General features: G+C 49.6%; 2 protein-coding genes across 2 annotated transcripts; one reads left to right on the top strand and one right to left on the bottom strand.

Annotated features, from left to right (window-relative positions):
- Window positions 1-736: 736 nt before the first annotated feature.
- Window positions 737-10,872, top strand: LOC100898343 (solute carrier family 15 member 2). The gene is made up of 12 exons (XM_003739650.1): window positions 737-908; window positions 5,361-5,445; window positions 5,622-5,763; window positions 7,541-7,627; window positions 7,779-8,047; window positions 8,185-8,345; window positions 8,443-8,699; window positions 8,828-9,170; window positions 9,294-9,463; window positions 9,652-9,973; window positions 10,064-10,182; window positions 10,812-10,872. The coding sequence occupies exons 1-12, from the start codon at window positions 840-842 to the stop codon at window positions 10,870-10,872; spliced, it is 2,085 nt and encodes a 694-aa protein (XP_003739698.1). The 5' UTR covers window positions 737-839.
- A 1,206-nt stretch (window positions 10,873-12,078) lies between these two features.
- LOC100898197 (chitotriosidase-1) lies at window positions 12,079-14,157 on the bottom strand. Its single transcript, XM_003739649.2, has 3 exons — window positions 14,063-14,157; window positions 13,596-13,920; window positions 12,079-13,481 (listed from the first exon to the last, which is right to left on the bottom strand). The coding sequence occupies exons 1-3, from the start codon at window positions 14,142-14,144 to the stop codon at window positions 12,158-12,160; spliced, it is 1,731 nt and encodes a 576-aa protein (XP_003739697.1). The 5' UTR covers window positions 14,145-14,157; the 3' UTR covers window positions 12,079-12,157.
- Window positions 14,158-15,830: the final 1,673 nt, after the last annotated feature.

The following is a 15,830-nucleotide window of genomic DNA, read 5'->3' as shown; positions in this document are numbered from 1 at the left end:
TAGGAGTCGCTATGGTTGGAATCTCCCTATTTCTTCCAAGGATCCAGATTCTGGACCCTTGAACGCATGCGCACTCTCTCTAAGAGCCTCCAATGATGGGCCGATTATTATGCCAGTTGGAGCTCAACAGACTTCACGGGACGCATATAGATATGCATCGATTGGAAGACAGAACTTGTTGACAGCGAGCTACATGAACGAGCCAATCCAGCGAGCCTCCGGCTCCACAGGTAGCCCCCATTGTTTGCGTGGAACCATCGGTCTCGTTTTGACAGTTCCGGTCCCTATCAGATTATGTTCACTCAAGAGAGAGTGGCAAGCGCGCGGAAATGTGCGGTGAGACGACCCTGCGCTCTCCCTTCTCCGCCGCTAGTCTGATCCCGTGAACGAATCAGCCGTTGATCAAGTTCACTAATTCACGGACGATAGAGCTCAAGTTTCTTCCTGACGATACGCGCAATCGAAATCAGTCACTCTCCTGTGTATCGAACGCGAACGTTTGTCGGAAAACGATGTGATCTGAACAGCTGATCATGTCAACACATAAGGTTAGTAGTAGGTAGGTGTCCACTACCACCGATGCTCCTGATCGGTTTGCGGTTTTGATCGCGTCGCACTTACTCACACCCACGTTGACTGCCTCACGCAATTCGTTTGAAACGTGAGGCGACACTGCAGAGAGGGTCGTCATGTATTTCCTTTCCACGGAAAGCGCTGCATCTCGTGTGTTGCTGTCAGTGACGACAATCCAAAGGGTGAAAGAGGCTTTTTCTCTCCGCGAAGTTCTGTTCAGAAAGCGTTAGCTCTCTTTTGGCAGCAGTCACTCAGTGACAGGCGGAATGACTGAAGTGGATGATAAACAGAGCGATCCCCATAGGCAAGATCTCAATGACGATGACCCGGACAAGGTAAGTTGGACATCTCCAAGGAATCAAGACAGCGCTGTCCTCCAATTGAGTTGATCGATCATTACAGAGAAAAAGCACGACGTTGTTTTTTATTGGTGATTTTTTTTACACAGAAGTCTCCCGTTCGTCGGAGCTCTGCTGTCCCGTGTTTGGAGCGTCGGCTTTGAATTGTTTAATCTGAGGGAGTTTTCCGTTGAGCGGTGCGTGGAGAGCAGAATTATTATTTATCTTAAAGTGTTTGGCGTAGCTTGGGGCCGCTGTCGAGTTACGCTCTGTACAATGAACGGGGTGAGCGCGGGATTAGAGCCCATCTCTCTGGTTCTTCCGTCACACGGTTGAGGAGGGAGCGCGCGATTCCATTCAGGCAGTTTGCTCTGGCTCGCAAACTGCCTGAAGCGGCGCCACGCAGAAGCCCGCTCGAAAACCTAAGAAAATCGTTGTCCAGAACAAAGTCGTTCCCTAACGCGATTCTGGCGAGTTGAACTTGTGATCCAGCGAAGGATGATCGAGCCTCACCGACTTGTCTACTCGAATGAAGACTTCGTGTTTCCGTACCCATGAAAACCATGGTCAAACTACAAGGGGAGGCGAGTCCTCGTATCGAAGCGCGAATCCATGTTTCTCCTAAATGTAAAGGGCTGTTGCGTGACGCTGTCGCTCACTGGAGCGAAATTACTTTCGCCTGCTTCCATTCAAGGCTTTACGTCGCGGAATGTGGGAATATTGAAATGTTGTCTCATTGATAGATCAGATGATTGATTGATCAGTCGACGCGGAAATGAGAGGCAGATTTCCGACGTCGGCCAGAGCACGGCCTGACGATCGGAGCAAATGGATTCGAGTCTCGGATCCTCATCGAAGCTCAAGTAGTTTTCAGAGTTCCGAGATATCGACAAGTACGACGACAATTTACTGAATGCGTACAGATGGCTCATCGACATTGGCCCGCAAATGTTGCCGCGCAGCAACTCCTGACAGCACGAAGCTAGATTGTCTCCCGGTTTCTCGAGAGTCAAACTCGCCCGGTATTCTCGGGATTATCCGCTAGCCTCTACTTCGGTGGAATTTCTTCCAAAAGAATATCCATCCCATCGCACACTCTTGCGCTCCCCGGAGAGTAGTATCGGACAGCCCTAGATTGCTCGAAAACGCCTTGACGACTTCTTCTCATTCAATTCCTCCAAAACACTCGGATACTGTAGCGATCGAGGGGCCTCAAATGGTTTCAATTTGAAAATAAGACAGGCACTCGCGCCTCCTACGACATTCTCATCGGTTTCGGGAATTACGCTTGATACACCGACAGATCACAACTCCTTCTCTAAGGCAGTATCAAGTTCCGGTATCCTCCCGGACTTGATGTCTTCTTTCGACCTTAATACTGTTCCGAGACCTCTGAATCTGAAATGAGACTGGCAATACATCACAATCAAAGCTTTAAGTGGGAGAATTGAAGGATTACCTCCTCAACCCAGGGTGGAGCCGGCGTACGAGCGAGAGGATCAGGATTAGGACTCCTTCCCGTTTGCTCGCATCCACGGAAGGCTTTTATATTGCCCCCGCGCTCAAATCGCCAAAATGCGGTCCGAGAGGGAGCCACAAATGAAGAAGGCATTGCCTAATGCGCGATATCCTTTTTGCCCGTATATCTGCCACTGAGGACGGCCGTATACCTGACCACTCGGAATTCCGTATGCGATTCCGGAAATCGACCGTGACCGATTGCCTAACTTTTCACGACGATGTACTCTGGTTGACCTGTCCGACATGGGGACATCGCACAGGGGTGTTTTCAGAGTAGATCAACGATCTCATACTGTGTCTGTTTAATCTCGACCCGAGCTACGGTTCATGGGTCCCCAAGAATTTTGATGATTGAGCATAGAGATCATGATTATGATATGGGTCTCGAAATGGGTGACCCTTAGCTCCGAGTAGTTGTGCGTTGCGTAGCGGTGGCTCGACCCGAAACGGAAAACTCTGCCATACAGTCGATTTCCGTTCGAACTGAGCGTATCCACCGAGAGAGTCTCGCCTTTCCGCGGCGTTCCATCATCTTTTGTGACAATCGGAAGTTTCTCCTGCCCTGGCTGCTTCTCAGAAAGGTGTGCGCTGCTGGTGTTGAGCTCTGCAACGTACCGATTCTCGAAGATATTCTCGGGTAGCAGTCGCTCCATCGGATAGTTGTTTTCTTCTGGAACTCTGTGACCAGATCTCAATTATGTGGAAGAGGAGGGCGCAGCTCAATCTCGAGCATTTCTCAACTGTGAGTTCAACCTATCCGTGGTGACGGCTCTGACCCAAGCTCTCTGCAAGTCTCTCAATATCCAGCCCTAGTGGCTTGGTCGCTCGACAAACGACCAGAACGAAGAGAACTCTCTGCGGCTCGGAAGAGGAGAATTTCGATCAAACAGAAGTCCTGTGGGCAATCAGTTCTCGGTCCAGCTGCTCGATCGCACTCGTAAACCTCATCTGAATTCTTATGACCATGTTTCGGAATGCTCAGCATTCGTCTGGCTCTAGCTATATCCCGATCGATTTCGATATGTATCGAAAAGGATAAACGTAGAACGCCAATGCTCGGAACTTCGGAGATACTCAAGGTCGGAGGGGTCAGCTGTCGGAACTCACTGCGAACTTCCACATTTTATGGGTCAATGCCATGCAGCCCTCATGTTGGCGGGCCTTGCACGGAGCTCATCGCAGTCGATGGTGGTTACGGATAATTTTTGGAGCCCGCTGAGCCAATTCACCGGATACTGTCTCAGAGACAGAGTATTGCCTTCTCGAGATCCTCTGAGCTTTTCACTCATCATTATCTGACTTACGCTCACGTCGCCGAAAGTCAGGGCAGGAGTGAGGTAGCCACAAGAGGAGCTTATTTTGAACCATTAGGTGCCTCGAGCTCACAGATAGGATAGCCTGCTTTTAAAGTTCATATAGGTGACAGACATCACACCAATACGAGATCCGTTGACCCACATTGGCAATGCCTGACAGACTCACTCACTCTCACAGATTTATTTGGGCAGACGTCTGGTTGCATTAGACCTGACTTTCCGGATATAGTTGAACCGTGATCTCTAGAGAACCGTCGATGTGGTTATGAAGTCACACAAGTTCAACGTGACCGTTTCGGTGAGTTCCAATCGGGAATTCCACGGGCTGCGCTTTGAAAATATCGATTGAAATTCGGGAACAGGCTCATCTGGCATGTTTAATGAATCCCAGAAGATGACGTCGGAACATGTAGAGCAAATGCGCGTCGCGAATCCTCATCCCAGTACCGCAGGATAACCATGGACGTGTTGAAGCGACGCAGCACTTCTATGGTAGGAGTGTTCTGCGAATAATCGGATTTCGATTCAATGAGATTCGAGCACATGATCAGTGAGCTACACGATTTTGATTCGATTTGATCGCAGTGCTCTGTCATGGGCTTCCACGTGACTTCGAGCGCCCCGGAAGAATTCGCGGATTAATCACCAGACGTGTCGAAAATTCGGAATTTTTCTCACGGTCGGAACCCTTTCTCTGGATACTTTCTGCGGCGATCCGTTGGAACGATTCTCAGTTGCGAAGATTCCGCGGCTTTTTCCAGGTCCCGTACGCCGGCAACTTTAGTTCCTCATTGTCAGTCAGTCGGTGAATTGGCCTGTCCATTCAGCTCGGTGGCAGCGATCATTCCGTCGTCCGGCGCTGATCGGGCTGACTTTCGGAAGCAAGCAACCACCATTGACCAAATTACTCCACGACAATCCGATAAGTCGATTCTGTGACGATGCCATGACTCGGTTCCGCAAAAGCTTTGCCCGAAGATGATTTCTCACGCTGCATCGATGAAGCTCATCGGTGACGCTCATTGTTCAGTCCTTGGGTTCCGATCCATACGATCTGAAGGAAGGTGCCTGGGGTGCGGTCCCGACTTTCGGAAACTGCTCCGTTTTATATTCCTCAGAATTAATCAGCAGCCTCGTTTCACTCGGAAGTAGAGCCTTAACTGAGAAGGGTGATCCACGGGGAGCCGATCGCATGGTTTCGGGGGTCTCGTGATTTTGCTGCAGGTTTTCGAATCGGAAATGAGTGAATGGCAGTCTCGGTGAATCATGAATATTGATTCAGCATATAATATTACATTCGTGTTAGCGAAACCCGCCGACTGCGGACGCTCCCGCCGAATGCGGCGGAAGAGTGCGACTCTTGATGAAAATTCCAGGAAGCGTTTTTTTTCGTTTTGAATAAATTAGCAAAGATGTTTCGGGTTGGGAATCTTTGCTGACGTCGACCGGGGCAGCCGTGCCAGGGTTCATATACGATGCGGCTGAATCAGAATCAGCGACGAAGCCAAATCGATCCGGATTTATTCGCGTACGCTCTGCATCGTTTGCCGATCGATCGGCATCCCCAAAATATGAGCTCCCGGGTCTAAACATGGAATTATGTGCTCCACAGGGTCGTAAGGGAACGTATCCCAAATCCGTTTTCTTCATCATCTGCACTGAATTCTGCGAGCGGTTCTCCTACTATGGAATGCGGAGTGAGTATATGAAAAGTTGATGATTATTTACAGCGAGAGCCTGGAAGTTGTAAAATCATAAAAGCCCGAGCAAGCATCTCTAATGCCGAGATTCCGCAACATTATTTTCCGAGAGCGCAGAAATCATTGCAGGTACGCATATCGGATTGTAACTTGAGTCTTTCATTCTTTTCCAGCGATTTTGTTCATCTATCTCTCCAAAATTCTTCTCTACTCAGAAGCTGATACGAAATCAATCTATCATGGTTTCACCATGGCCTGCTATTTCATGCCTCTATTGGGAGCCATCATTGCGGACTCGTATCTGGGGAAATACAAGTGAGCAGAAAGACGGCTATTAACGTAGCTGAACGATATCGAGAAAAATCATACCACCGCGCCGTAGCCGCCGGATATTAAGGAAAGGTGACGACTGTGCATCCGAACGCGATGCCGAAGAAAACGAAACCCTGAAGAAACTTTCGCTTAGTTAACCAACCGCCTCCTAAAGCTGAGGGCGGACGGGTGGACGGAGCGTCGCGAACCGCAGCCGGCGATCATGAAAGAAACGGTGTGGGTTACTTCGTTTACAACAACATCTCCGCTCGTTTGCGCAATCGGACAGTGTGGGGGCAGGATCGTTCCAAGGGTTGCGTTGCGTACAGCATGGTTGTACTTACTTCAAAGTGAATTGAGCCTGTATTATTTCGGACGAATTGCTTTCGTCAGTTCTGATGGATTCGTTGGGTCCGGGTGGCTCGGTACTTCATCACTCCAGCACGTCACGAACCGACCACGAGGACCACGACCAGCCAAACCTACTTCAATGGTGTGATGCCCAAATGACAGGGCTATACTTTCGAGTGGTCGAAAGCCTAACCCTAGTGCGGACGTACGATACCGCCGCGCGGCGGTCTGAAAGGATCTTCAGTGCGCTTTTACAACGCGCGCGCGCCGCAAGCTCCCGCTGCTATCTATTCATTCACGTGGACGGTCGAATTTGTTCCTATTTGCGGCTGTCACGTTTATTCTCCGGGCTGAAACTTCCGTGAATCGTGTATTTCTGTGAATTGGAATCTACAAGTCGAAGCGATCTCACAATGATCGAATAACGGTGTAGCCCTGCAATTGGAATTCGCCTGTCGAGAAGCGCTTCTTTGAATCCTGGAACTATGCGGGCGATCCCTGGACTTCGGCCTCTGCGGTACTAGGCCCTGTGGTGATCGTAAAACCAGTATAGTCTCAATGATCTCGTCATTACTCTGTGTCCCTCAGTGAGCACGTAATCGTGGGCTGATATTACGAAACTCGGTTGGAAGCATTAAATAGTTGTCGTGCATTGTTCCCGAAGCGAGGTGATCGCAAATGAAAAGCAATTGATTGAATGCCTGACACTTCCAAATTGAAACAAGATTGAATCTCTCTCATTCGCGGAACATTCTTTCTCGGGGATTCCCACGCTTGCCCTGAAACGTCTGGGCGGGCAAGTGATACTCGATCTGTGGTGATCTTCGAGTGCCGTTAATTCTTACAGCGCTCGGGATTCACGCCCGATCTCTGCCGATGGATTCAGAGCCGGGCTTCCCTTGGAAGAACACTTTCAATATCAACTTCAGCTCCAGATTTTGGACGAGCAATGAGGAAAGAACTGATTCGGAAACCTTCGCGTGCACTTTCGCATACACTGAAATGGGTCATAATCGGCGCACGAACGGTGAAGCTGCAACGTTAAAGTCGCATGTTACCGTATTAATACCGGCCCGCATCTACGTCGGCTTGGTGCTTCCACCTTCATGTGGATCCCAATTCATTTTCGGCAACTACTGCATAGCTGAATATCTGATCGAAGCAAGTCGCTACCTGCCTGATTTCGCGCCCCTCAATTCCCAGCGAAAATTGGCGAAACATTCTACGAGCTCAGATTTATGAAAAAGAATATGAGCTGAGCTCAGTTTCGTGATTTCCGAAAACCAGTCACTCGCCGATCGATAATCGCCAGTCACCTGCTCCAAGCTCGAGACACCGATTCTCAGCGCTACTTTCGCTGAGGGAAACTCCTTCTTTGAACGCTGTGCATATCCCTCTCCTTGATTTTGGGAATGTGGCCTCTTTGCAGAACAATTTTTTACATCTCCATCATTTACGCAATCGGGAACGGAGTACTGTCAGCCGGAGCTTTCGATCTCGGACCATATATGCAAAGGTACGTGGCGAGCCTCGTGGCACACATTACCTCAGTAGATCGATTCTCCATGCTATTCATTCTCTGCAGAAACTTATGGCGGATTTCATGCGGTCCGCGATCTCTATCCACCGGGACTTATGCATTTAACACATGTCTTCTCCGCGAACAGACTGCTCTCCATAACCGGACTCGCTCTGATCGCGTTGGGTACGGGGGGAATCAAGCCCTGCGTTGCTGCTTTCGGTGGAGATCAGTTCGTCAAAGGGCAGGAGATCTGGCTGGAGCAGTTCTTCTCATTTTTCTACATGTGTATAAACGCGGGATCTACTCTATCTACGGCTATTACTCCATTGTTGCGGGCGACACCGTGCAATGGCCAAGACAGCTGCTTCCCTTTAGCATTCGGAGTACCGGCCATATTGATGGTCGTTTCAGTTGGTGAGCTGAGTCTCTCTTTTCCGTAGCCTATGATGCGTACATTCGAGCGACATCCTGACTTAGGGGAGCCTGTGCTCAATCAGAGTAGGGGATGGTAGAATCCTGTGGCTGAAATTCGTTTTCTGTTTATCCCGTAGTGATATTCGTGAGCGGACGTCCGTACTATCGGTTGAACCCTCCCGGAGAGAACGTCATTGTGAAACTGGGGGGCTGCATTTCGAGAGCGATAGTGAACAACGTCAGGGGGAAGAACGGCAATAAAGCTCATTGGCTCGATCACGCAGATGACAAATATGACGTAAATATAATTTTTCTCTCCAATACCATTCAACGTGATGTATCTCCAAGAATTTCCATTGCAGCGATTTTATTCAGATATCCGTTGCTCTTCCCAGCAAAAGTTCATCGAAGACGTGAAAGCCGTCTGCCGAGTGATGCTGATTTTCATTCCTGTGCCGATTTTCTGGGCGTTATTCGACCAGCAGGGTTCGACTTGGACTTCACAGGCTACACAGATGCGCTGGTCCGTTCTCGGCGTCCCACTATTGCCGGAACAAATGCAATTGCTGAACCCGCTCCTAATTTTGATCCTCGCACCCTTGTTCAGTTACATTATCTATCCGGTTTTCCAGAAAATCGGTTTGCTCACAAAGTACGTCGATTTCCTGCGAAGTCTTCCTCAAGAATACGAATATTCCGGATTCATCATCCTTATCTGAGTGTATCGGAAGCCTCATTGAATAACCCGAATCGATCCTTCACGAAAGTGTCCGATTTCAGGCCGCTTCAGAAAATGGTCGTGGGAGGCCTGCTGGCATCGGCATCGTTCTTCGTGTGCATGCTGCTTCAAGTCGCGGTTGAGCAACAAGATGCGAACGCAATGACTCTCATCAACAGTGTACCATGCTCCTTAGAGATGAGCTATGTAATCAACGACCAGAAGGAAACGGGAATCCTGGCCGCGCGAGACTCCCTCAGAATTGCGAGACCGTGGCCAGAGGAGATCAATTTCAAGCCGCAGTGTCCAGAAGTGAAGGAGTTCAAGTACTCCCCTCCGAACTCGTACAGAGCAGCCCTCGAGAAAATAATCTCCAAAGCACCGGAGAGAGCAATCGTGACAGAGGTCGGTGTTTGCAATGTATTGTTTTCCCACCGTAGCGAATGAGAGATTCCTCGGAACTTCACAATCGGATTCCGATTATTCTAATGAATGATGATTACGCGAATTGCTCCTATCCCGCTGCAGATCCCCACCCTGGGAAAGGGAAACTACGCTGACGTCAAAGTATTCATCTTGGACAAGAATCTGAGCCTCGAACTCACTGATCACCTGAACAAGTCATACGATGTCGTAAGCGCAGAGTCGGAACAGCTCATATTCATGAGGGCAGAAGTTCCCGCCGTCGCCGGTCACAGGTAAGCAGTCCTCGCCGATTCCGGCTGTCGCTTGGCTCGTCGTTTCGCTCGAGTCTCGTCTTCCTTCTCTGTCAGGCTTCTCTTTGTGTAGTAAGGATAACCTACTCCTCGATTCGGAGGAGGATAGGGAAAAGACCGACCAGTTCTTCGATCGAGGGCCGAATTCCGATTGAGTTTCTATTTTCAAGCTACACCCTCTCCGCTGATGGAGTGAAATGTCCGACTGTCGGATTGGAGGTCGGCTATGGATACACCTTCATCATCGACGAAGATAATACATGCTCATTCAATGTCACTCGAGTGTCGCCGAACCTATCGCTCAGTTGGCAAGCGCCGCAATACATTCTGATCACTGCCGGTGAAGTCATGTTCTCCGTCACGGGTCTCGAGTTCTCTTACTCACAAGCGCCGAAGAGTATGAAATCGGTTTTGCAAGCAGGATGGCTCCTAACCGTCGCTGTCGGTAATCTTTTCGTAGTTATCGTAGCGAAGGTTGGTCTCCAGAAACAGGTATGGATGCCCACAAACATTCTTTCGACCGCATGGTAGGTCCACTGTAGGCCCGAATCGAACGCATCCAAATCATTCTTCTCTTTGCAGTCGACGGAATTCATGGTTTTCGGTTTCGCCATGCTCGGTGATATGATCTTCTTCGCCGTGCTAGCCTTCTTCTACAGACCTGTGAAACAATCGGATACCAGCGAAGATCACAATGAAATGTGTGATATCGAAAAAACCAATGCCTCAAAGGCCCCTCAAGCTTAGTGTTCCTCGACGCATTTGTGTTCATCCTCCTCTAGTCCGTTGTATCTTAAATTTCGGAAACGAAGAACGTCGTGACTTTATTCGTGAGCTAAGATTCCTTCGATCAATCCCGAAATCGAGCGCCCAAATCAGCCATTTCCAATAATGTACCCTCGTACTTTTACCCCCTCCCCAAGCACCGAAGCGAATCTTGGCTTGTATTTATTCGGAGTACGTGAATCGATGTCCATTATTAAGCCGTCTACCGCGGCTGTTTCCTAGATGAGCATCGGCTAGGTCCGTTTTCCACTGGACGCGAGCTCAAACGTGTGTTGAAATCTTCAAAAAGTCTCGTGAAGGAGCAATCAGCCCCAAGATTACCTGTAAATAGTTCCCTCTGAAGATTCCCAATGTCAGTCGATGTCACTGCTCGTCTGTCTGTCGAGACGGTCGTCTTTTACTCTAAAAATTCTGAGCTTGGTGCTTGTGTATCTTCTTGTTGGAACCGGCTTGGAGCATCAATCTCATTATCAGTGTAGACTATTACCATGTTCAATAGCATCGGTGAACCTGATTGAAGTTCACGATTGCTGAAATGTTCCAGGCCCACTGAAAAGACGCCACTCAGAGGCTCGTTGAAGGGATGGCGATCCTCGAAATGGTGATATACATACTGTATGAAATGATAATTATATTGACGGAAGCATAGTTTCCAAACGAATTTCCGGGAATTGTGGGAGGTTCGCCGGCATGGGATGAATCGACATGACAATGATGTTCAAGAAGTTTCTGCCAGCCGTTATAAAATAAAATTAGCCGGAACCAAAAATACCCGAGACCTGCTTTCCTAAGTCTCCGCATCCACGGACGATCGAGTTCATCAAATTGTCAGCTGGCTCGAATAGAATTCCTGGCGCCGGCGCCGCCGCTCAGGACAAGCAATAACAAACATAGGAACGAGGCTTGCTTAGGCGGCAAGCCTTGAGAAAGGAAATCTTACACAATCCGATTGTACTTCACGGCGCTTCCTGAGGTAAGGCTTATGGCGAGGTTTCTCTGACATGGATTGTGGCATCATAATGCAGTCGAGCCCGCGAAGAAGCGTAATAGGGTGCATGAGAGGACGTCGGACGAGAGCTTCCGATGTTTATTTCCTGTTCCCGAAACTCTGAACTCCTCCCTCAGAGACTTCGCCTATCGGGGACTGGTATACTAGAAAATAAGATTGCCTTCCCAATGTCCCAAGGATCACCCATAGAGGATCCTCCTAAACGCGGAAGTTCATGACCTTCAGAGCAGTCACTGTGGACGGCTCGACGGGGGATCACAGCTCTTATTTTTCGATCATATCTTGAAGACCTTGAGCTCCGGATCACCGCGCCTCCCGGGAGCTGAATGCATTATCACCGACAACGTTCTAACTCGGGCGGTCCGGGTATCATGAGACGGATCTCGCCCCTAAATAGTAATCCGGAGAGCCTAGATCTCTCCGGTTCACGATCGAGGGATTTGAGTCTGGCCGCTCACACTGGCATATAATATCGTGACGATCCGAGGAATGATTAGTGGTACACTAGAGACTGCTATTTACTCACACAATCGAGACGCGATAGAAGTTTCCCGGTCTTAGCGGTAGGAGCACGTGAATTCCTTACCTTGGGAAGTGCCCATCCACTGAAACTGTTTCCCGATTTCTCTATCCTCCAAGATCCGCCCGATGAATGAGGACCGCCCCTCCTCCCGGAGAATTTCGGTATACTTTTAGTTTCTAGATCCGAATTCGGCCCCCCAAGGCGCTCGTTTGTCGACCAGGTTGTCCGAGCGAAGCCGAATCCATCGAACCGAAGACACGACTTCATTGAAATGGTCCTACTTTAATGTACATCGTATATTCAATAAATAAATTCATTTATGTAATACAATAAATAGGTGATCACGTAATGATATCCTTCAGGAGGCGGCAATCTCCTGCTTGACGTCGTGATCAATGGGAGCGACGTAGCCCTTGCATACTGGTACGTCATGAGGCCAAGCGCAAAGATTATTCGCCGGATTGAAAACTGTTCCCGAAGGACATTCTTTGCGGAACGCATCGAGTCCATCGATACCCTGAACGCATTCATAGAAGACCCGACAATTCGTTTCGTCGCGGAACATTCCCTGGCTCTTGCATTTGTAGTTCTTATCCTTTCCTGCCGGAGCCCGTGTGGTCGGACTTCCTTGCCCAGTGCCCGGGGTGGTCGACGAGGTCGTCGAGGGTCTCGATGTGGTGGAACTTGATTGAGTAGAAGGGCTCATCGTCGAAGTTGAGGGGCGAGGCCACCACGTTTTCTCGGTGGTTGTAGTGGAAGCGGTCGAGCTCGGAGACGGCGTTGTTGAGGGACGGGGCCACCACGTTTTCTCGGTTGACGCCGTCGTTGGAGGAGCGGGCGTTGTCGGAGGTGCTGGTGGGGGTACTGGGAGTGACGGGGTTCCAGCTTCGGCGAACACGCGATTGATCGCCGAGAGCATCGGATAACGGTATCCGTGACAGGTCCCCTTGAAATCGTCGGTTTCGATGGACCAAACCATGCCACCTCCCAAGCCTAAAGTCTTGGCGAAGCGCGTTTTCACTTCGATCGACTCAATGTCATCATACCCGACCCACTGGCGCTCCTTATAGGCGTAGGGAGCCATGAAGTATGGATCACGTTCGACCGTCCAGCCGCCGCGTTTGAGGTCGGCGCAAATTTCGTTGTAACCGAGAGATCCAGGCTCTCGGGTGTAGGGCCCAGCCCGGCCCTTCTGGGGAGCTTCATCGCCGGGCTTGTGGTCTTCGGATCGTCGCAGGGTGAACGATCTCCCGTAGAGTCCCATGCCGAGAATGATTTTCTTGGCACAAGCTCCTTGTGAGATCCAGTAGTTCACTGAGTAATTCAAGTTCAAAATCTGTTCGTCGGCGGGCTCGTCGGGTCTGGAGAACATCGGAGCGTGATGACCGGCTTTCGTTTCCCATCCACCGTGGAAATCGTAAGCCATGACGTTGATGAGATCTAAGTATTTGGAAACCTGTGGGATATCGTAGGCTGGATCCATGAAATGCTTCCCAGCCGATACGGCGGCGGTCAGGAGGAGGTTGTCCGGTTTGAAGGCGTCCTTCAGTTCTCTCAGCAGAGCCACGAAATTACGCTTGTCCTCAGGTTTCCCACCCCTGGATGCGGGGTACTCCCAGTCCATATCGAGACCATCAAAGTTGTATTTTTTACAGAAGTCGAGAACCGAATCGATGAACACTCTGCAAAATTCGAATTTAAAACTCCATGTAATTCATGTTGTATTGGGTCGTTTTCTGCGCGAGGGCGAGAGGTTCATTTCGAAATCGGAGCCGACTCGAATGCTCCGTACTCACTTTCTCGAAGAGGCGTTCTCAGCCATCGAGGAATATTTCATCGAACCCTCGTTCCATCCACCGATGGCAATGATAGTCTTCAGTTTCGGGTTTTTCGCCTTCAATCCCGTGGTGAATCTCTCAAACGCTCCTTTGCCGTAGTTGTCCTTCAAATCGTTCCACGAATCCAGAGATTTGATCCGATTGTCATGACCCAGTCCGGCGAACCCGTAAATTAAATGAGTGCACACATTCGGGTCGATTTCTTCTACTGGGAATTTGCCGTTCTCCGGGCGATACACCGCCCAGGAGCCGTAGTAGCACACCACCTTGTAGTCATGACCGTCTGGAAAAATTTCACAAGGTTTCGACTGGGCGACGAAGAAATCACATGAGCTCCTGCTCGTAATTCGCGACACGGAAAGTCGGCGTAGACGTGGATACTGAGCAATTTCAGAGACGAAGAAAAAAATATCAGGCAATCTTACCAGTATTAACAGTTTTATAGACGAGAGGACTGGCGGCCAATCGAGCTACGCAAAGAGCGCTGACAAATAAACAGAGACGCATCTTCGAACAGCTATCGGTCTAATTTCTCGGGAACTGTCCGCTTTTATCCTGGGTCAACCCTTTCTTGCAGAGTTGCGGCCGCGGTTTTTCCTTCTTCCACTTGTTTCCCTTGCGACGTTCTTCTCACATCCAGTATACAGGTGGCGGCCACGATCTACACCCGGCACCAAAAAAGTCGGCAAGGCACTATATATGTTGTACCACAAAATCATATTCTGCGTAAACGACGGTTTCCATGATCGACGGTTCCGAGTCAAATGAATCGGGACGAGCTTCTGGTGTCTCCAGGGAAAGCGAAATTAGGAGCTTTCTCCCCCCTCCCCCCTGACCGACGCTGGAAACTCAAACATTCGTTTTTTACACGGGAAAAGGATCTGGTCCGGCTCCACGCGGAGAAAACTCTTGTGTGAATCTCCATGAGGGATTCCAGCGGATCGTGCTTCCTATCACGTTTGCGACTCTGTTACGCAGGATTTGCAACCGTCCTCATTAAATCCAAGCGGAAACTTTTCTAGGACGAATTGAATGCTGCCAGCTGAGTGATGAAAAAGAAAGGATCATTCTATCTAGGACAGACGCATAGAAAGTGTGAATCCATCTACTGACAGGGCGTTCTCCTGTTTTAAACGACCGCTCCCGCGGACAGCTAGGGTGAATGACATGGGTAGAGGAATAATTTCCAGAAACTCCGGTCGAACGTATGACGGAAGCCCCGACCGCTGTGCTGATTGCTTGCATCTCGGAGCCGGACTAAGTTGAAAAGCACAGAATATTTCGACGCTTCTGGATGATTCTGAGCGAAAGTAACCAAACGGCTTCAGTATCGCCGAGAAAACTGAAGCGACAGAAAATCGTCCCTCTGTCCATCGTTGAGACGGAAGTGTCGAGTATCAACAACTAATCTAATCGAAACAAAACTTTGCGCTTATCACGATGTCGCTTGCTCTACTCAGAAACTTCTCATTAATCCTCGTCTAAAAGCGATAAGGGATGTCAAAGTGTTTCTGACAGAAAGATACCTTCCCGTTATAGATATGTACTTGCATCCAATCGGGAACTCGTGGGGCTCGCCCTGATCATGTTGAAATGAGTTTCGATGGTGGGGAGTCAGAGACGGATCCTACCCGGTCCATCGATGGGTCAACTTCGCTGTCGGCGCCCGGATTCGAGACTCCTCGTCCCATCAGAGGGGAAATATTGTGTGCGAAGAAAACGAGGCCCTTCGATTACGCTTACTTTCAGACGTCGGATTCGGAAATGCGACAAGCACACCTTGGAATCACTCGGGCAGAACTCCGAATTATTTTACAATTTTGACTTGTGAATCGCTCGGGGACGGCTTTCGTTCGAACATTATACGTCAGACAAGCTTGAGTACTGATGTCACCAAAAAGACTTTCGAATGAAACCGAACTCGTAGGGGAATTTCTCCCATCCGAAAAAAGATTCCAAGGCTCCGAGAGAATCAGTCTCCAAGAGGGATTTCCACCAACGCGAAGAGTATCTCGGTGCCTCTCTTAATTTTGTGGAGCCAGGGCTCCTGACGTCCCGTTTTCAAAAACAGTCGGGATATTCCGCCACAACGGAATCAAGGAAGCTCTCCTTTGAAGATCATCGATTCAGATACACCATCGGACAGGACGCGAGCGTGAGCCGGGTGTGCGCATCGACTATTGGAAAAACACA

Source organism: Galendromus occidentalis, unplaced genomic scaffold (assembly GCF_000255335.2).
Source record: "Galendromus occidentalis unplaced genomic scaffold, Mocc_1.1 scf7180000076574, whole genome shotgun sequence".
Lineage (NCBI taxonomy): Eukaryota > Metazoa > Arthropoda > Arachnida > Mesostigmata > Phytoseiidae > Galendromus > Galendromus occidentalis.
Note: the sequence above shows the minus strand (reverse complement) of the source record. Positions and strands in the feature narration are given on the sequence as shown.